The sequence below is a fragment of the Pristiophorus japonicus genome, chromosome 1, assembly GCF_044704955.1.
Source record: "Pristiophorus japonicus isolate sPriJap1 chromosome 1, sPriJap1.hap1, whole genome shotgun sequence".
In the NCBI taxonomy this organism is placed as follows: domain Eukaryota; kingdom Metazoa; phylum Chordata; class Chondrichthyes; family Pristiophoridae; genus Pristiophorus; species Pristiophorus japonicus.
The window spans coordinates 21,517,928-21,540,213 of record NC_091977.1 but is presented as its reverse complement, the minus strand read 5'-3'; the positions used below and the strand labels follow the sequence as shown (position 1 = coordinate 21,540,213).

At 45.0% G+C, this 22,286-nt stretch overlaps 1 protein-coding gene across 6 annotated transcripts in view; it reads right to left on the bottom strand.

Annotated features, from left to right (window-relative positions):
• The window catches only part of LOC139262882 (H(+)/Cl(-) exchange transporter 3), a 206,733-nt gene that overhangs the window by 70,051 nt on the left and 114,396 nt on the right, over positions 1 to 22,286 (bottom strand). For all 6 annotated transcript variants that reach the window (XM_070878121.1, XM_070878148.1, XM_070878130.1 and 3 more), the window contains 3 exons: positions 20,372 to 20,529; positions 13,698 to 13,797; positions 6,023 to 6,210 (listed from right to left, as the gene is read on the bottom strand). In XM_070878121.1, coding sequence (XP_070734222.1) covers positions 6,023 to 6,210; positions 13,698 to 13,797; positions 20,372 to 20,529 — 446 coding nt within the window. The remainder of the gene's footprint in view (positions 1 to 6,022; positions 6,211 to 13,697; positions 13,798 to 20,371; positions 20,530 to 22,286) is intronic.

Sequence of the window (22,286 nt, the reverse complement as noted above, 5' to 3'; positions counted from 1 at the left end):
CCAGAACTCAAGCAGAGTGACGGGCTGAACGATCGTAGGCAGGAATCCACAAAAAAAAAGAAAGGTAATTTAAACATTTTTTTTTTGAACTTATCTCGGCCACTTCACCTTCAGTCATCGCCCCGTAGCGGTGTGCGACCCGATCCATGCCTCCTGCAGCTGTCAGTGCAGCTTTCGCCCGGCGCTGCTACAGGGAGCGGATGTGTATTTCGGGTCTGGGGCGCGACCGGGTCACAGCAATGATGTCACGATCTCTGAGCGCATGAGATCGGGGCACAACGCTGCCAGTAAACTCGCGCCACAGTACCGTGCCCAGTCGCAAAGGACTTAAATACTTATATACTTCAACAAAAAAAACCTTCCTGCTCCTCAAGCTTAATTTAGATTGCGTTTTTTTTTATATCTCGATTGAAGTGTGCGATGGTAACACTGGAGAACGGAACACTTTTCTCTTTCAGGCAGATAATCAGCAACAAGCACTCTGGCCTTGCATTGCACAGCCAACTGCCGAGCAAAGCTCCCTCTACCCACCCAACATTCCTTTGCCCAACCTCAGAGACCTAGTTCTGACGAAGGGTCGTCGACTTAAAACGTTAACTCTGTTTCTCTCCACGGATGCTGCCTGACCCGCTGACTGTTCCCAGCACTTTCAGATTTCCAGCACCCACAGTATTTTGCTTTTGCTCCGAGAGCATCAGTTTACTTGCAACTCCAACCAATCTGAAGGTTCAAGTAAAGCTGCCAATAGTGTGTCAAATTGAGGCAGTTTTCCCCTGTGGGGTCATAGCCAATAGGAACGAGGTTCAGCTTGAAAAAACACATTTCATGTAGCATTTTTACAGTTAGGAATAAGAGGAGACTTTCAACTCTTGTTTGGACTGGATCTTAATCCAGGTCACAGGGGTGATGCACAATGGCAGCAGAGGAATCAGACAGCAAAACAGATTGCAAAGTATTCTCTTGCTAACTCTGGACTAGGCTTCACACTTCTGAAATTTGTGAGCTATTTTATGAAGTGCGCATCACATTTGACAAAGAACATGAAACAAAAGCTGCCATCAAAGGTCAAAGATGAGTTGATTGATGGCTGGTTAAAAAAAAAGGCATAAAAAAAATACAGCCAGTGGAACCTGGGAAGATGAACTCAGTAGCTGCCAAGACCAAAATTTCATAAAACTGCACTGAAATTTTGAAAAACCTTTCAAGGCTACAAGTGCTAAACATAAAAAATAACATCAGACAGCAAAAATGTATCTTCACGCTTGTACAGATAAAAGCATAGAACAATAAACGAAGCACGCAGTTTGGAATAATAAACTAAGCACACATTAGGCCTCAATGCGAGGAGTATTCGTAATAAGATGGACGAATTAACTACACATGCGGCAATTAATGAATATGATATAATTGGCATCACGGAGACATGGCTCCAGGGTAACCAAGGCTGGGAACTCAACATCGATGGGTATTCAACATTCAGGAAGGATAGACAGAAAGGAAAAGGAGGTGGGGTAGCGTTGCTGGTTAAAGAGGAAATTAATGCAATAGTAAGGAAGGACATTAGCTTGGATGATGTGGAATCGGTATGGGTGGAGCTGCGGAATACCAAAGGGCAGAAAACGCGAGTGGGAGTTGTGTACAGACCACCAAACAGTGGTAGTGAGGTTGGGGACAGCATCAAACAAGAAATTAGGGATGCGTGCAATAAAGGTACAGCAATTATCATGTGCAACTTTAATCTACATATAGATTGGGCTAACCAAGCTAGTAGTAATGCGGTGGAGGAGAATTTCCTGGAGTGTATTCGGGATGGTTTTCTGGACCAATATGTCGAGGAACCAACTAGCGGGCTGGCCATTCTAGACTAGGTGATGCGTAATAAGAAAGGACTAATTAGCAATCTTATTATGCAAGGCCCCTTGGGGAAGAGTGACCACAATATGGTAGAATTCTTCATTAAGATGGAGACTGACGCAGTTAATTCAGAGACTGGGGTCCTGAACTTCAGGAAAGGTAACTTTGATGGTATGAGACGTGAATTGGCTAGAATAGACTGGCAAATGATACTTTAAGAGTTGACGGTGGATAGGCAATGGCAAACATTTAAAGATCACATGGATGAACTTCAACAATTGTACATCCTTGTCTGGGGTAAAAATAAAATGGGGAAGGTGGCTCAACCGTGGCTAACAAGGGAAATTAAGGATAGTGTTAAATCCGTGGAAGAGGCATATAAATTGCCCAGAAAAAGCAAACCGGAGGACTGGGAGAAATTTAGAATTCAGCAGAGTACAAAGAGTTTAATTAGGAGGGGGGAAATAGAGTATGAGAGGAAGCTTGCCGGGAACATAAAAACTGACTGCAAAAGCTTCTACAGATATGTGAAGAGAAAAAGATTAGTGAAGGCAAACGTAGGTCCCTTGCAGTCAGATTCAGGTGAATTTATAATGGGGAACAAAGAAATGGCAGACCAGTTGAACAAATACTTTGGTTCTGACTTCACGAAAGAAGACACAAATAACCTTCCGGAAGTACTAGGAGACCGAGGGTCTAGTGAGAAGAATGATCTGAAGGATATCCTATTAGGCGGGAAATTGTGTTAGGGAAATTGATGGGATTGAAGGCCAATAAATCCCCGAGGCCTAATAGTCTGCATCCCTGAGTATTTAAGGAAGTGCCCCTAGAAATAGTGGATGTGTTGGTGATCATTTTCCAACAGTCAATCGACTCGGGATCAGTTCCTATGGACTGGAGGGTAGCTGATGTAACACCAATGTTTAAAAAAGGAGGGAGATAAATGGGTAATTATAGACCGGTTAGCCTGACATCAGTAGTGGGGAAAATGCTGGAATCAATTATTAAAGATGAAATAACAGCACATTTAGAAAGCAGTGATAGGATTGGTCCAAGTCAGCATGGATTTATGAAAAGGAAATCATGCTTGACAAATCTTCTGGAATTTTTGAGGATGTAACTAGTAGAGTGGACAAGGGAGAACCAGTGGATGTGGTGTATAAGGACTTTCAAAAGGCTTTTGACAAGGTCCCACACAAGAGATTAGTGTGCAAAATTAAAGCACATAGTATTGGGGGTAATGTACTGACGTGGATAGAGAACTGGTTGGCAGACAGGAAGCAGAGAGTCAGGATAAATGGGTCCTTTTCAGAATGGCAGACAGTGACTAGTGGAGTGCCGCAGGGCTCAGTGCTGGGACCCCAGCTATTTACAATATACATTAATGATTTAGGTGAAGGAATTGAGTGTAATAGCTCCAAGTTTGCAGATGACATTAAACTGGGTGGCGGTGTGAGCTGTGAGGAGGATGCCAAGAGGCTGCAGGATGACTTGGACAGGTTAGGCGAGTTGGCAAATGCATGGCAGATGCAGTATAATGTGGATAAATGTGAGGTTATCCACTTTGGGGGCAAAAACACAAAGGCAGAATATTATCTGAATGGTGACAGATTAGGAAAAGGGGAGGTGCAATGAGACCTGGGTGTCATGGTACATCAGTTGTTGAAAGTTGGCATGCAGGTACAGCAGGCGGTGAAGAAGGCAAATGGTATGTTGGCCTTCATAGCTAGGGGATTTGAGTATAGGAGCAGGGAGGTCTTACTACAGTTGTACAGGGCCTTGGTGAGGCCTCACCTGGAATATTGTGTTCAGTTTAGGTCTCCTAATCTGAGGAAGGACGTTCTTGCTGTTGAGGGAGTGCAGCGAAGGTTCAACAGACTGATTCCTGGGATGGCAGGATCGACAAACGAGGAGAGACTGGATCAACTGGACCTTTATTCACTGGAGTTTAGGAGGATGAGAGGGGATCTCATAGAAACATAAAATTATGACGGGGCTGGACAGGTTAGATGCAGGAAGAATGTTCCCGATGTTGGGGAAGTCCCGAACCAGGGGACATAGTCTAAGGATAAGGGGTAAGCCATTTAGGACTGAGATGAAGAGAAACTTCTTCATTCAGAGAGTTGTTAACCTGTGGAATTTTCTACCGCAGAGTTGTTGTTGATGCCAGTTCGTTGGATGTATTCAAGAGGGAGTAAGATATGGCCCTTATGGCTAAAGGGATCAGGGGGTATGAAGAGAAAGCAGGAAAGGGGCACTGAGGTGAATGATCAGCCATGATCTTATTGAATGGTGGTGCAGGCTCTAAGGGCCAAATGGCCTACTCCTGCATTTATTTTCTATGTTTCTATGTTTACATACAATACAAGAACAGAAGAATTAGGAGCAGGACGAGGCCACAATGCCCCTCGAGCTTGATCCGCCATCTTTGACCTCAACTCCAATTTCCCGATCCCCATATCCCTTGATTCCCTTAGAGTCCAAAATTTTAATCAATCTCAGCCTTGAATATACTCAACGATTCAGCTCCCACAGCTCTTTGGGGTAGAGAATTCCAAAGATTCACAGCCCTCCGAGTAAAGAAATTCCTCCTTATCTCAGACTTAAATGGCCGACCCCATATCCCCTCTCCAGCCAAGGGAAACAACCTCTCAGCATCTACCCTGTCAAGCCGCCTCAGAATTTTTTGTTTTAATGAGATCATATCTCATTCTTCTAAACGCCAGAGAGTACAGGCCCAAGCTACTCAATCCATCCTCATAGATCCCAGGAGTCAATTTAGTGAGCCTTCTTTGCACCGTCTCTTATCCTTCCTCAGGTAAAGGAGAAGATTACATAACCAAATTGACTGCGTTAGGACATAATTTTCTAGAACGACTATATTCCGAGGAGGTTTCTTCCAGATGAAGGGAAACTTAATTGAATGTGGAGGATGAAAGAGAGAAGAATCAGATTTATAAAGTATGAGAGCTACATTACATTGTGAGCCCATTGAGCAAATGCTGAATGAGATTATCTCAGCCAGGACAGCTATGAGAGGCCAACATTTGGTCTCAACACTCTTGGGCTAGGGAATACAAGAGAAAAATATGGTCATTGCATGCATGTACTATTCAGCAATCTCCACTAGAAACTGTTGATGCGTGAATGTAAGCAAGGACAGAATGAGTTTGTCTGTAATAGATCTCCCTAAATGGATGATACTCAGAGGCCAAAATTCAGCCTCCCAGTAAGGCCCGTTACCGCCGGAATGCGGCGGCCAGGCGGCGGAATCGATTGGCTGCCGATTTGTGGTCGAATGGCTGCCGGCAGCAAAATTCAGCACAGGGGGGGTTTTCTGGCGGTCTCCACTTCTGCCACCGAGCGGCTTTAAGCGCGTCATCAGTGCGCGCACCGCCGGGAACCCCCCCCCTACACCTCCAGCAAAATTCAGGCCCAAAAATCTAACGCCCGCCGAGCGGTACCCCCGACAGCTTTATCTGACGATGCACCTTGCATTCTGTCTGTGAGCCATGGCAAGGGCCCACTGCCACGGTCAACATTTTATTGTTTTTGTCGGCTGACTTCCATGTTGGCCGAACTATGCCCCCAGGTTTGGTTGGGGCCCCCAACAGGCAGCCTGCCAGGCCGCTGCCCTGGCTGAAACCCTCCCTGGCGGCCCTGTTGCCGATCCTAAATAATCACTGCTACTCTCCCCTTTTATTTAAGGGGAAGAATGTGGTGACGCAGATGCGCAATGACATCATCACCGCTCCGCTGCTGAGTGACAGCAGCGGAGAATCCGTCCCGCCTCCACTTCCGCCCGTCACCAGCACTTCCCACCGCACTTACAACCCCATTGTGAACGACTTCCTGGCCGCTTCAAAAAAAAGGACAAAGAGCTGAATGTCGACCAAGAGTCGACCTCATCCTACTCGGCAGTGAAAACACTTTAAAAAATGGTTAAGTGCGCCAGGTTTCTGGCGGGCCTGAATTTCGGCTCCTCACTGTCTGGTCTATTTGGGTTAGGTAACTGATTGCAATCTGAATGCAGAAAAATACATCAGCACAACTCCTCCTTCGAGAGAAAATGGCGATTTACAAATTATTCTCCCCAAAACGTTCCCACGTGCCGATAAATCGTCCAATTTGTTAGTATCTGCAATAAGTTCACTGAGAATCTACTTACATCCGCTTGTCCAATTATTAATTCAGCCCACGTTTTCCACTGAGGACATTTGTTTCTTGCTTCAAATGTTGTTTCGTTGGATCCCCAACAACACTGTTCATGATTAAACCATAATGCGCTCAGACATATGCCTTCCTTTAAATCAGTCATCCAGTCTGCAGCAATATCTATTAAACCAGCCAAGGCACCTGAAAATCATTAGATGATATCATATCTTTAGATGTTAGTCCTCTTCAATTAAGAAACAAGTGATATACCCTCCACATCCTGTTATAATTAACACTAGTCATGTTCTTGTCAAGACTCAACTTTTATGCTGCAACACAGAAACAGGAGTAGGCCGTTCAGCCCCTCGAGCCTGTGCTGCCATTCAATTTGATTATGGCTGATCTGTACATCAGTGCCAGGCATGTTTACTTCGCTGGAGTCCAGCCAACAGAAAAGACACCGCTCTCTCTCTCATTCAGCTGCCCCCTTGAATGTGAAGAGCTCCAACAAAAACATGGGTCCAGAAATCTGCCACAATGTGAGCTCTGAAATCTGCCCTCAGCTTAAACCCGTGAGTGTTACCAAAGTAGAGGTGAGATGCTGGCCCCCGTGCATTTGCACTCTGGGTCTCTGTATTCTGCGTCAGAGCCTGGTGCTTAGAAAAGACCAGCAATCTGGCCTAAATGTATAAAAGGAGAGCTTCATATGGAACTAGAAAGCCCATCAAGTCTCATTTTAGTTGTCATGACTATTTTGCAAATTCTTTCCAAATTGAGGAATTAACTCAAAGGTCGAAAAGATGCAAACGCAAGATAGAAAATATCCCAGGGCTTTAAACAAATGGTATTCGAAACAAACTATTTTGAGTACCAGTGCGACATATGGGTGAATATCTTCAATAGGCAAGTGACAAAAAAATATTGCATAAAGTAGTACATTAAAACAATAAGAAACTTAATACTGGCAGATATTTCCTTCCAGCTTATATATCAGAATGATAATTTTATTTATTCATTTACAGGATGTAGGTGTCGCTGGCAAGGCCAGCATTTATTACCCATCCCTAATTGCCCTTGAGTAGGTGGTGGTGAGCCGCCTTCTTGAACCGCTGCAGTCCTTTGTAGTGTGGCTTGCTGTGATCATTTCAGAGGGCAGTTAGGAGTCAACCACATTGCTGTGGGTCTAGAGTCACATATAAGCCAGATCAGTTAAGGACGGCAGATTTCCTTCCCTGAAAGGACCAGTTGGGTCTTTACAAAATCCGGGATTTTCATGGTCACCATCAGTGATGCTAGCTTTTTATTCCAGATTTATTTAATCAACTGAATTTAAATTCCCCTGCTACTGTGGTGGGATTTGGAGGAAGGAAAGCCAGGAGAGTGCACTTGCACAGAATATACTCTCCACTTTTCTCAATTTAACAATGACTTGAATTTATATAGCTCATTTAATGTGGAAGAATGTCTCGAAGTGCTGCATGGAGGCTTATGGAAACAGACACTGAGCCAAAAGAGGAAAGATTAGAAGCTGTGACAAAGTTTGCTCAAAGAGGTGAGATTTAAGAGGAGTCTTAAAGGAAGAGAGGGAGATGGAGGGGGAGAGGGGTTTATTGCAACAACACATTTTATGGGTGCAATGCTTCAGCAAATCCAGGGCACCTTAACCTGTGTGGCCAGGGAGGCGTGGAGATGGAGGAGAGAGAGAGAAATCATTCTAGTGATTACTTTTCGGATATCTGACATCAATAACTAGTCCAACATTAAAATGAATGCTCCAGATTGCATGAGCTGCCTCTGCAATACCAGAATCTCAGGAATGGAGAGGCCCAAATTGGCAGATCTCCATGAGAACAGAAATACACTGCGGCAGGATGTATCATATTTTTGTTCTGTTTTCCTCTCCTGAGGCCTATCGTGGATCCTAAGAGTTGAATATAGTGACAGAAAATAGTAGTGAAGAAAATGTACATTGTGCAGTCATCAATGTAATAACTCCAGTGCTGGGTGACATGTATAACAAGGAAAATAGTGGTTCTGTACGGACAGTAAAAATGAAAATTTGTGCAGATTTGGAGCTTCAACTAAGGTTTAGCACATCTCGCAGCCGCGACGACAACAACTTGCATGTATCTAGTGCCTTTAACGAAGCAAACGTCCCAAGGTGTTTTACAGGAGCGTTAACAGAAACAATGACACCGAGCCGCATAAGGAGATATGAGGACAGGTGACCAAAAGCTTGGTCAAAGAAGTAGGTTTTAAGGAGCAACTTAAAGAAGGAAAGAGAGGTAGAGAGACGGAGAGGTTTGGGGATGGAATTCCAGACCTTAGGGCCTCGGCAACAGAAGGCATGGTCGCCAATGGTAGAGAAATTAAAATTGAAGACATGCAATATGCCAGAATTTGAGAAGCGCAGATATCTCAGGGGGTTGTAGGGCTGGAAGAGGTTACAGAGGTGGGGAGTGGCGATGCTTTGGAGGGATTTAAAAACAATGATGAGAATTTTAAACTCGAGGCATTGTTTAACCGGGAATCAATGCAGGTCAGCGAGCACGATGGGTGAACGGGACTGGGTGAGAAGTAGGACACGGGCAGCAAAGTTTTGGATGATCTTACATTTATGGAGGGTGAAAGATGGGAGGCCAGCCAGGAGTCAAGTCTAGAGGTAACAAAGGCATGGATGAGGGTTTCAGCAGCAGATGATCTGAGGCAAGGGCAGAGACGGGTCATGTTACGGAGGTGGAAACTGGCGCTCTCGTAGATGACACCAAGGTTGCCAACAGTCGAGGTCAGCCTCAGACAGTTGCCAGGGAGAGGGATGGAGTTTGTGGTGGAGACTGAAGACAGTGGCTTTTGTCTTCCCAATATTTAGCTGAAGGAAATTTCTGCTCATCCAGTACTGGATGTCAGACAAGCAGACTAACAATTTAGAGACAGTGGAGGGGTTGAGAGAGGTTGAGAGCTGGGTGTCGTCAGCGTACATGTGGAACCTGACGCTGTGTTTTCGGATGCTATCGCCGAGGGGCAGCATGCAGATGAGAAATAGGAGGGGGCCAAGAATAGATCCTTGGGTGGGGGGTTGGGGGTCGGTGACGACGACACCAGAAGTTATGGCGAGGGAGCGGAAAACAAAGCCATTGCAGGTGATTCTCTGGCTACAATTGGATAGATAAGCTGGATGATGGAGGAGAGGCGTTGGAGGAGGCTGGCGTTGTCAACTGTGTCATTGCAGACAGGTCAAGAAAAACTGTCAGTCACACAGGATGTGACTTTGATAAGAGGCGTTTCGGTACTGTGGCAGGGGCGGAAACCCGATTGGAGGGATTCAAACATGGAGTTCTGGGAAAGATAAGTACGGATTTGGGAGATGACAGCACATTCAGGGACTTGAGAGGATGGGGAGTTTACAAGGACAGAGGGGTCAAAGCTTGTTTTTTTTTTTGAGGAGCGGGTTGATGATGACAGATTTGAAGGAGATGGGGACAGTACCAAGGAGAGAGAACTGTTAGCAATATCAGCTAATAAGGGGGCCAGGAAGGGAAGTAGGGTGGTCAGCAGTCTAGTGGGAATAGGGCTGAGGGAGCAGGAAGTGGGTCTCAGACAGGTTGAGTTCAGAGAGGTCATGACAGGAAATTTGAGAGAAACTGGAGAAAGATGTGAAGTCAGGGCTAGGGCAAGGTGGAACCAGAGAGGAAGTTGGCCCGGTGGAGGAGTGGAAGAGAGGAAAGCGGACGAGGCAGCTGAGTGGATGATCTCAATCTTAGATGTGTTCCTGCTTAAGGTAGGCATTTTGTGCAGCATATCAACAATTGGTGAAATTTCTATTTTAAAAAAGTGACGCATCATGATCCACATCACGCAGAGTAAAGTATTCACAAGTACAGAGTGGAACAACAGCCTTTTTTGATCTGTGAGAAGAATGTAGCTACTTATAAAAGCTGTAAACTATGAACAATGACTGCATTCTGTTAAATTTCAACCACTTCGACAGTTCTTTTAAAAGTCTTAAAGAGTACTGGAAACGGAATTGCAGCTAAATATAAATATAGCATTACTATTGCGATACTTTTCAGGTGCACTAGCTAAACCACACATTAAAAATATCCACTTATTAGCCAGGCTTGCACAAGTACTTTCGCAAACTTGCGCAAAACATAAAAACGGATAGTAAAAACTTTTACCGATATATAAAACGGAAAAGAGTGACTAAAGTAAATGTTGGTCCCTTAGAAGATGAGAAGGGGGATTTAATAATGAGAAATGTGGAAATGGCTGAGACCTTAAACAATTATTTTGCTTCGGTCTTCACAGTGGAAGACACAAAAACCATGCCAAAAATTGCTGGTCATGGGAATGTGGGAAGGAAGGACCTTGAGATAATCACCATCACTAGGGGGGTAGTGCTGGACAGGCGAATGGGACTCAAGGTAGACAAGTCTCCTGGTCCGGATGAAATGCATCCCAGGGTATTAAAAGAGATGGCAGAAGTTATAGCAGATGCATTCGTTACAATCTACCAAAATTCTCTGGACTCTGGGGAGGTACCAGCAGATTGGAAAACAGCTAATGTAACGCCTCTGTTTAAAAAAGGGGCAGACAAAAGGCAGGTAACTATAGGCCGGTTAGTTTAACATCTATAGTGGGGAAAATGCTTGAAGCTATCATTAAGGAAGAAATAGCGGGACATCTAGATAGGAATAGTGCAATCAAGCAGACGCAACATGGATTCATGAAGGGGAAATCATGTTTAACTAATTTACTGGAGTTCTTTGAGGATATAACAAGCATGGTGGATAGAGGTGTACCGATGGATGTGGTGTATTTAGATTTCCAAAAGGCATTCGATAAGGTGCCACACAAAAGGTTACTGCAGAAGATAAAGGTACGCGGAGTCAGAGGAAATGTATTAGCATGGAGAGAGAATTGGCTGGCTAACAGAAAGCAGAGAGTCAGGATAAATGGGTCCTTTTCGGGTTGGAAATCGGTGGTTAGTGGTGTGCCACAAGGATCGGTGCTGGGATCACAACTGTTTACAATATGACCTGGAAGAGGGGACAGAGTGTAGTGCAACAAAATTTGCAGATGACACAAAGATTAGTGGGAAAGCGGGTTGTGTAGAGGACACAGAGAGGCTGCAAAGAGATTTAGATAGGTTAAGCGAATGGGCTAAGGTTTGGCAGATGAAATACAATGTCGGAAAATGTGAGGTCATCCACCTTGGGAAAAAAAAAAACAGTAAAAGGGAATATTATTTGAATGGGGAGAAATTAAAACATGCTGAGATGCAGAGGGACCTGGGGGTCCTTGTGCATGAATCCCAAAAAGTTAGTTTGCAGGTGCAGCAGGTAATCAGGAAGGCGAATGGAATGTTAGCCTTCATTGCGAGAGGGATGGAGTACAAAAGCAGGGAGGTCCTGCTGCAACTGTATAGGGTATTGGTGAGGCCGCACCTTGAGTACTGCGTGCAGTTTTGGTCACCTTACTTAAGGAAGGATATACTAGCTTTGGAGGGGGTACAGAGATGATTCACTAGGCTGATTCCGGAGATGAGAGGGTTACCTTATGATGATAGATTGAGTAGACTGGGTCTTTACTCGTTGGGAGTTCAGAAGGACGAGGGCTGATCTTATAGAAATATTTAAAATAATGAAGGGGATAGACAAGATGGAGGCAGAGAGGTTGTTTCCACTGGTCGGGGAGACTAGAATTAGGGGGCACAGCCTCAAAATACGGGGGAGCCAATTTAAAACAGAGTTGAGAAAGAATTTCTTCTCCCAGAGGGTTGTGAATCTGTGGAATTCTCTGCCCAAGGAAGCAGTTGAGGCTAACTCATTGAATGTATTCAAATCACAGATAGATAGATTTTTAACCAATAGGGGAATTAAGGGTTACGGGGAGCGGGCGGGTAAGTGGAGCTGAGTCCACGGCCAGATCAGCCATGATCTTGTTGAATGGCGGAGCAGGCTCGAGGGGCTAGATGGCCTACTCCTGATCCTAATTCTTATGTTCTTATGAATTAGAACACCGATACTACTGCTTAATTTGCTTCTATCCAAAAATAAAACAAACAGGTCATTCCGATTATTGATTCTAATTATTCATTACATTACTAGGTAAAAAAACTAACCCAAAAGTAGATCATAGAATCAAATAAATTTATGGCACAGAGGAGACCATCATGTCTGTGCCGTCCGAAAAAGAGCTATTCAGCCTAATCCCACTTTCCAGCTCTTGGTCCGTAGCCCTGAAGGTTACATCACTTCAAGTGCATATCCATATACTTATTAAATGTGATGAGAGTTTCTGCCTCTACCATCCTTTCAGACAATGAGCTCCAGAGCCTCACCATCCTCTGAGTGAAAACATTTCTTAATTCCCTTCTATTCCTTCGAACAATTTCTTTAAATCTATGTCTCCTGGTTATTGACCTCTCTGCTAAGGGAAATAGGTCCTTCCTATCCACTCTATTTTATACACCTCAATTAAATCTCCCCTTAGCCTCCTCTGTTCCAAAGAAAACAATCCCAGCATATCCAATCTTTCCTCATAGCTAAAATTCTCCAGTCCTGGCAACATGCTCATAAATCTCCTCTGTCCCTTCTCCAGTGCAATCACATCTTTCCTGTAATGCGGTGACCAGAACTGTAAGCAATACTGCAGCTGTGGCCTAACTAGTGTTTTATACAGTTCAAGCATAACCTCCCAGCTCTTATATTCTATGCCTCAGTCAATAAAGGAAAGTATCCTGTCTGCTATCTTAACTACTGTATCTAACTGTCTTGTTACCTTCAGGGATCGATGGACATGCACTGCAAGATCCCTCTATGCTTCTCAGTATCCTACCATTTATTGTGTATTCCCATGCATTGTTAGCCCTCCCCAAATGCATTACCTCACACTTAAATTAAAGTGTTAAAAAATTAAATTATTTTAACACTTTTCTGCCCACCAGTCAAGTCTATCGATATCTTCCTGCAGTCTACAGCTTTCTTCCTCACTCTCAACCACATGGCCAATTTTTATATCATTAACATCTTAATCATGCCCCCTACACTGAAGTCTAATTCATTGATATGTACCACAAAAAATAAAGGGACCTGGTACTGAGCCCTACAGAGCTCCACTGGAAATAACCTCCTCTGTCACAAAAACACCCGTTGACCATTTGCTTCCTGTCACGGAGCCAATTTTGGATCCAACAAGCCACTTTCTCTTGGGTCCCATGGGCTTTTACTTTTCTGACCAGTCTGCCAAGTGGGACCTTGTTCAAAGTCTAGCTAAAATTCATGTAGACTACATCAAATGCACTACCCTCATTTAATTTTTTGCAGCGGTATCGAGGATCAATCAATTTAGTCAAACACGACTTTCCCTTAACAAGTCCATGCTGACTGTCCTTGATTAATCCATGTCTTTCTAGATGACGGTTTATACTGTCCCTCAGAGTTTTTTTCTAATAATTTGACCACCACCGAGGTTAGGCTGACTGACCTGCAATTACTCAGCCCATCCTTTTCCTCCCTTCTTAAACAACGGATAGCTTAACTCAGAATCAGCGAGGGCAGAGCCACCTTCTCTGGTTCCCCCCAAAATCCCACACTTTAGCATCCGACTCCATCCATCTCCCCGAGGGCTCACTCGGTGTCCTGAACTGTGCTTTGTGATTGGTGATGCTCTGGAGATTTCCTTACCTGATGCCAGGCCAGTCAATGTTACAACCAGCCATCCTGACCAAGCATCGTACAGGCTTTTTATAAACTCCCACACAGAATCTTTCTTCTTGCTGGTGATCTGTAATGAATAAATACTGAATTATAGACCACATTAGGAATAGTTTGCCAGATGGTACTCAACCTTCCTACATAGCATAGAGATGACAAACGACATACATGATTTCACAAAGTATTTTTACTGCAGTCCAACCGTTTTGAACATTTTTCCATTCCCGCTGCGAATTAAGATACAATTTGAAAATAGTCCTCAATTTAAGCATGTGATTAAACAACATTGCAAGGAAATCAGTACGGTTGTATTGATAAACACAGGCAGCAATTGCTCCTCTTATTTCCTTCCTGAGCAATGTGCTGGAGTACTACTTAACTTGTTACAAATTATGATTATTTTCCTGGTACGACTTTTTAAAATCTTTGACTAGAAGTAGCCTTGACACACTAGGAGCTTACTGGGAATGGTTACATTTGCGAGTGTGTGCAACAGAGTGTGCACGAGAGAGAGTGTACGCGTGTGTAAAACAAGATATGGGTGACAATGTGTCCTCAAAATTTTTTTACACCTGCAGCATAACAAGAATGTGCTTACATTCCCGTCCTCGCTCCCTCTCCCCAACTCAATTAGCACTAAGTTTCTCGAATGTGCTAATAATGTGATCAACCTGCTAATACATCGGCCTTACAAGGGGGCTTACATTTTAGTTTCAGTATAATTATGGTGACTTCTGTTAATTTGGCACGTGTGTGCGTGTGCGAGAGACCAGCGAGACACACTGGGAAACGAGAAAGGGGATGGAACTGTGAAGCAAGGCACTTCAAGTCTTGAGCTGTTCTTGTCTCGGTTGCAAAAGCAGCTTACAATTTTCATCTTACAAAAGTTTGAAGAGAAATTTTGCCTTTCTACCTTGAAGATATACTTTTTAAAGATAGGAAAATGAAACTCCAATTTCTCCAAGTGTATATGGACCAGTAACCAACCTCACTGAGTGCTCATGAAAATTAGAGAGAGCCCTTTGACTTGGCTCAAATTTCAAAAAAATCTATGAGTGATTGAGATGGAGTGGATCAGTGGGTTAGCCCACTGCCCTTTAACCTCGGAGATTAAGTGGTACAGTGGGTTAGCTCACTGCCCTTTAACCTTGGAGATTGAGCGGTACAGTGGGTTAGCTCACTGCCCTTTACCTCTGGAACCTGGATCTGGAGTCTCCTTACTGATTCGTAAGGAGAGGAGACTCATTCAATCATAAGCATCCCAAGTTACATGTATGTCATCAGTCTCACTCAAGGTACTAGAGAACAAGGGGCAACAACACTAAACTGTCCCTAATTAGCACTGATCGTCAATCTCCCCCAAAGAGCTCACAAACAGGAGTCATATGAGGAATTAAAAAGGCACACTGGTGGGGGTGCATTATGGTAGACCAAGAGCTTTACTTTGTCAGCTTTGCCTCTAGCAGTCAGCTGCTGACTGCCTGAAACAGGAACGTGTTTCAGTTTGCAGTTCTAACTCCTTTGCCTTGATGAGCACAAAATAAATATGCCATCTAGATTCCCCTTTTTAGGCAAACCACTACCAATGCTGCTAAAGCTAAGAAAGTTGGCATCCTCACGTTTTTAGTCAATGTGCCTTGTCTCCACTCGGACCTCTCCCAAACAACCCTGCTGTGAACTCAATTTCTGGCATGAGCCTACATTCCTCCACTCTATGGCAGTGTGCTTGGAAACACAGAGAATAGCAACTGCTTAACATTATACATTTTCTTCTCTGTACACCATCATTGAACAGATACAGAAGCCAAACTCTGATGGAAGTGCAATTGCCATGATGTTCCACATGCTAAAGCAAAATTTAGCTGAACTATGTGGGTATGTGATGTGTTAGGGCAAATCGTTAGCACATTTCAAACTATGTGTTGCACTCACTGCAACCCGACTGTTTCAGTTGATACCTGGGGACAACTAAGTGAAGATTTCATCTGACTATATTCCAGCAAATGAGAAAATTTAAATGTTTCTGTAAATCTCATTTTGCTTCCTCTGTCATTACCATTTGCAGAAAGATATCTTTAATGTATTAACATGCTCTACGTCCCAGCACACCAGCTTGTCATTTTATATTTGACATTTGGAAGGATTATTTAAGATGTCTGCTTTTTATGTAAAACCTATTTTTAATTAAAATTCAGTCAGCTTTGCCAAATAAAAGTGCGTTCCGTGCTCAGGCTGCTTGATAACATGTAAATGCCTTGTAGTCTTAATAAATTTGACTTCACGCTATTCTGGATGGGTTCCAATGAGATGCTGAGGCACAGAGACCAGTGAAGGTCCCAGGTTCGGTTACTGGTCTCTGTTGAGTTAGCTGATTTCAACTGAACTGGGTGCACAGATGGTCTTAGTACCTCTGTGGGAAAGTTGAAACAAAAAAAAATCCATCCATCATCCCCGCCGCTAGCTCTCATCCGACAACCACCTACTGGTAGTGAGAAGTGTGAAAGATGGGAGCAGGGATGTCCACGCGATTAAGAAGGCATCAGGGCTCACATATGAATAATGGAACTGAGACAAAGTATCTGAGACTGAGAAGTTCCTTGTGTGCTCAGCAAGGGCTACACCATGGGCCCAAGTTTCGAGCCGCGCCTAGAACGGCGCAGTTCCGACCTGGACGCCCGTTTTTTGCGCCACAAAGTGCGCCTAAAAAAACCCTCCAGATTCTCCAGCTCCCTGCAGGTCCTCTGGCCCACGGCGCAGCGTAGCAGGAGCTGTAGGGGGCGGAGCCAGGTCGCTGCGCCGAAAACAGCGCCGGGACCTCTGCACATGCGCGCTACAGTGGGCGCGCAAGTGCAGTAGCTCCAAGCGCCCGAAACTGTGTGGGAGGGGCCCGAAGCACGCAGCCCCTAGCCCTGGCCCAATGGCCTCACTGGGGCTGCGTGAATAAGGCTCCTCCCACGGCCAGCTCCTGCTTCCTGCCAACCCGACTCGACTCCCGCTTCCCGCCTCCGGACCGGACTCGACACCCACTCCACTCCTCTCCACCCCCCCGCCCCCCCCCCTCCGGACCGGACCAGACACCCACTCCCCCCCGGACTGGATCAAACCTGACCTCCCTCCCTCCCCCCCCCCCCCTCCCCCCGACCAGAACCGAACCGACCTCCCTCCCACCACCCCCCCGACCCGACGCCACCTACCTGTAAATCTGGTGCTGGTGACCGACCCTGCCCGAAGTCTCGGGCCCGGCCCGTTCAGCCTCCCTCCCCCTTCTCCTTCCCCCCCCACCGCCCCCAATCTCCTTTCCTTCCCCCCCCCATCTCCTTTCCCCCCCTTCTCCCTTTCTCCCCCCCTTCTCCCCATCCCTCCTTCTCCCTCCCCCCCTCCTCCCGCTGTCAGAAACACAGACACTGACAGACAGAGAATGAGACACACACAGACAGACAGAGAGATAGAGACACTGACAGAGACACACTGAGGGGGGCATCCCAGCACGCTGCTGGAGGGCTCCCGGTGCTGCAGTCAGTAAGTAGAAAATGTTTTATTTAACGATTTTTAAAAAAATTATTTCTTATTAATTTTTTTTGATTGATTTATTGGTTGATTTATTGATGTATTTATCATTTATTATTGATGATGGCTCTTTATTTGTAAAACTGAAGTGTTTAATGTTTGTAAACTTCCCTTTAAACACCCTTCCCTCCACCCCCACCATTCCCTACGCCTGATTTGTAACCTACGCCTGATTTTCTAAAGTGTAGACAAGGTTTTTTTGAGCATACAAAAATCTTCACTTACTCCATTCTAAGTGAGTTTGGAGTAAGTTTTCACTCACGAAACTTTGAAAACAGGCGTAAGTGGCTGGACATGCCCCCTTTTGAAAAAAAAATTCTGTTCCAAAGTGAAACTGTTCTAACTGACTAGAACTGGAGCAAACTAAATGACGAGAATTCCAATTTCTAAGATACTCCGTTCTACACCAGTTGCTCCTAAAAATCAGGAGCAAATCATGTGGAAACTTGGGGCCCATAAAACAAAGAGAGGGTGAATAATTTTTAATATAATAAAATCACACAGAGAAGTATGAAGTGATATTCTTCTTACCAAAATGTAAGAGGCAATATAAACAAAATAGAGCCAATACAAACTAAACTACAATTTTAAAGGGAATGAAAGATCACAGAGACCCAGGTGCGCGTATACACAAATCTTTGAAGGTGGTAAGAGAAGTTGAGAAGGCCATAAAAAAGTATATGGAGTCCTTGGCTTTATTAATAGAGGCATAGGGTACAAAAGCAAAGAAGTTATGCACAACCTTTATGAATCACTAGTTAGGCCTCAACTGGTGTTGAAAGTGAGGTACCAGAATTTATCATAGGCAGTCCCTTGAAATCGAGGAAGACTTGCTTCCACTCTAAAAGTGAGTGCTTAGGTAACTGAACAGTCCAATATGGGAATTACAGTCTGTGTCACAGGTGGGACAGATAGTGGTTGAAGGAAAGGGTGGGTGGGGAGTCTGGTTTGCCGCACGCTCCTTCCGCTGCCTGCGCTTGTTTTCTGCATGCTCTCGGCGACGAGACTCGAGGTGCTCAGCGCCCTCTCAGATGCTCTTCCTCCATCTAGGGCGGTCATTGGCCAGGGACTCCCAGGTGTCGGTGGGGATGTTGCATTTTATCAAGGAGGCGTTGAGGGTGTCCTTGAAACGTTTCCTCTGTCCACCTGGGGCTCGCTTGCCGTGTAGAAGTTCCGAGTAGAGCGCTTGCTTTGGGAGTCTTGTGTCAGGCATGCGAACAACGTGGCCCACCCAACGGAGCTGGTCGAGTGTGGTCAGTGCTTCAATGCTGGGGATGTTGGCCTGATCGAGAACACTAACATTGGTGTGTCTGTAATCCCAGGATTCGCAGGATCTTGTGGAGACAACGCTGGTGGTATTTCGCCAGCGATTTGAGGTGTCTACTGTACATGGTCCACGTCTCTGAGCCATACAGGAAGGGCGGGTATTACTACAGCCCTGTCATCCATGGTGGCAGATTTGAGGGCTTGATCTTCAAACACCCTCTTCCTCAGGCGGTCGAAGGCTGCACTGGCGCACTGGAGGAGATGTTGAACCTTGTCGTTGATGTCTACCCTTGCTGATAATAGGCTCCCGAGGTATGGAAAGTGGCCCACGTTGTCCAGGGCCGTGCCTTGGATCTTGATGACTTTAGGAAGGATGTAAAGGCCTTAGAGAGGGTGCAGAAAAGATTTACTAGAATGGTACCAGGGATGAGGGACTTTAGTTACGAGGATAGACTGGAGAAGCTGGGGTTGTTCTCCTTAGAGCAGAGAAGGTTGAGAGGAGATTTGATAGAGGTGTTCAAAATCATGAAGGATTTTGATGGAGGAAATAAGAAACTGTTCCCATTGGCAGAAGGGTCGATAACCAGAGGTACAGATTTACGGTGATTGGCAAAAGAACCAGAGGGGAAATGAGGAAAATGTTTTTTTTTTTTAAACTCAGCGATTTATGATGATCTGGAATGCACTGCCTGAATGGGTGGTGGAATCAGATTTAATAGTAACTATCAAAAGGGAATGAGATAAGTACTTTAAGGGGAAAAAAATGACAGGGTTATGGGGAAAGAGAGTGTGATGAATTGGATAGCTCTTTCAAAGAACCAGCACAGGCACGATGGGACGAATAGCCTCCTTCTGTGCTGTAACATTTTCTGATTCTATGGGGGTAATTTTAACGCCCGAAAACGGATGGGTTGTGGGTCACGCGAGATGTAAATGTTTTTTTTTAAATCTCAAATCCAAACCCAACCCGCCCACTTCCGGGACAGGCGGTGGGCAATCAATCTGCTCCCAGGAAGTGGGTTAGCCATTTAAATATTATAATAAAGCTGGGAGCCTCACATTTAATCTCTCTTACAAGTTTAACTCTGGCCGGCCGGATTTTCCAGGCCTCGGGAAACCTGGCAGCTGAAGGGAGGCAAGGACAGCTTCGGGGAAAAAGTAAGTGCCTTTACAGCACTGCTTATGGGCCAGGAGGAGGAGTACTTCCTCCAAGCTACCTCCTTCACAGCCATTCGCCACTCCCCCCCACCCCACACACCAACACAGCAGAAGTTTCCTGACTTGCTCCCGCGGCCTCCTCCAGACCGCTCACCACCCAACAGGCAGCCAAACCGGTCAATCAGGCTGACCTCCAGGAGGGGAACCTGTGGAAAAGAAAAGATGCACGCTGTGGAGTCAAAACTCCACAGCGTGTGCCCCCCACCATCCCATCTTTTTACGCAATCCATCCCAGTAAATGCCGGGGCCTATGATTCTAAATATTTGATTTATTTAACCACGGTTGAAATCTTTGGAAACCATAAACTGACTTCCTCCTTTGGAATAAGAGTGTGCTTTATTTGGACATCTGCGGCAGGGTGTGAAAACTGATAATGGAGTGCTCTCTTCCCATATTTTCCTAAAATAGCTACTGGAAAGTAGACTGGCATTGCCACCACTCACGTGTCAGGACGAGCTGGGATTAGGAAAAGACCAAAATTTTAAATTATTAAAATGAAAATATATGGAAAACCTCTGCTGTCCTGAATTCAAGGATCCTGAGTAGACCGGTTTTCCCCATTATTCAACATGGGATTACTAATTGCACCCACCTTTCTGTGCCTTTCCCGGTCTTTGCACTTCTCTCGTACCCAGTCAATGGTGTGGAAATCATCGTAGGTTCCAACACCTGGTATAGGCTCATCTAAAAGGTCCAATAAATGTGTTGTGCTGTTGATGCCACCTCCATTTGTCATCGTATAATTGGCTCCTTCAAGATTAAAACAAAGAAAAAGCCACGTTAAACGTGTTATAATCACTGAACAATTCGTGTAATTTTAACAAGTTTTTTTTTTAAATTGACATTGTTCCTGGAATAATCACACCAACATCATGTCAATGACTGAGTTATTTTCATTTTTTAAATTCCATACAGAGCAACCTTCCTGTCATTCTACCAGTGCCATCATTTTAACCCAAGTTCAACAATCATAATACGCCAGTATGTCATGCCCACCTCCAGCCTGCATCCATTTTACAGGCAGCGCATACAGTGACAGAGGGAAGTGGCTTATTCCAACTCTTTCGACAGGATGAGCTGCATCAATGACATGCAGGAGCAACAGCAACCAGGGGGGCGGGGTGAAACAATCATTTTAATCGCACTCCACAGCAGCCGGGGCTTCAGCTGCCAAGGCACTAAGCTCTGGATTGTGTGACAGGGATCAAACACAATGGCTTCGGTCTTTTCAATACTTAATTGGAGGAAATTTCAGCTCATCCAATACTGGATGTCAGACAGGTAATGTGGCAATTTCAAGACAATGGAGGAGGCAATTGAGAGGTGGTGTAGAGATGGGTGTTACCAGCAAGTCACCATGCAGATGAGAAATAGAAGAGCCAAGGATAGAAACATAGAAAATAGGTGCAGGAGTAGGCCATTCGGCCCTTCGAGCCTGCACCACCATTCAATATGATCATGGCTGATTCACCTCAGTACCCCTTTCCTGCCTTCTCTCCATACCCCTTGATCCCTTTAGCCGTAAGGGCCACATCTAACTCCCTTTTGATTATTTCTAATGAACTGGCATCAACAACGTTCTGTGGTAGAGAATTCCACAAGTTCACTGAGTGAAGAAGTTTCTCCTCATCTCGGTCCTAAATGGCTTATCCCTTATCCTGAGACTGTGACCCCTGGTTCTAGACTACCCCACCATCGGGAACATTCTTCCTGCATCTAACCTGTCCAATCCCGTCAGAATTTTATATGTTTCTATGAGATCCCCTCTCATTTTTCTAAATTCCAGTGAATACAGGCCCAGTCGATCCAGTCTTTCTTCATATGTCAGTCCTGCCATCCCAGGAATCAGTCTGGTGAACCTTCGCTGCACTCCCTCAATAGCAAGAATGTCCTTCCTCTGATTAGGAGACCAAAACTGTGCACAATATTCAAGGTGTGGCCTCACCAAGGCCCTGGACAAGTGTGGCAAGACCTCCCTGCTCCTATACTCAAATCCTCTCGCTATGAAGGCCAACATGCCATTTGCCTTCTTCATCGCCTGCTGTACCTGCATGCCAACTTTCAATGACTGATGTACAATGGCACCCAGGTCTCGTTGCACCTCCCCTTTTCCTAATCTGTCACCATTCAGATAACATTCTGCTTCCCTGTTTCTGCCACCAAAGTGGATAACCTCACATTTATCTACGTTATACTGCATCTGCCATACATTTGCCCACTCACCTAACCTGTCCAAATCACCCTGCAGTCTCTTAGCGTCCTCCTCACGGCTTACACTGCCACCCAGCTTAGTGTCATCTGCAAACTTGGAGATATTACATTCAATTCCTTTGTCTAAATTATTAATGTATATTGTACATCCTTAGGAAACACTGGAGGTAGCAGTGTGGGAGTGGGAACAGTGATGATATTTGCCATTGGCAGAATTTAAATTTATTACCAACAATCAATGCAACGCAATACTATCTTTTAAGGTGGTCCCTGTTCCTCTGGTGGCAGCAATACTG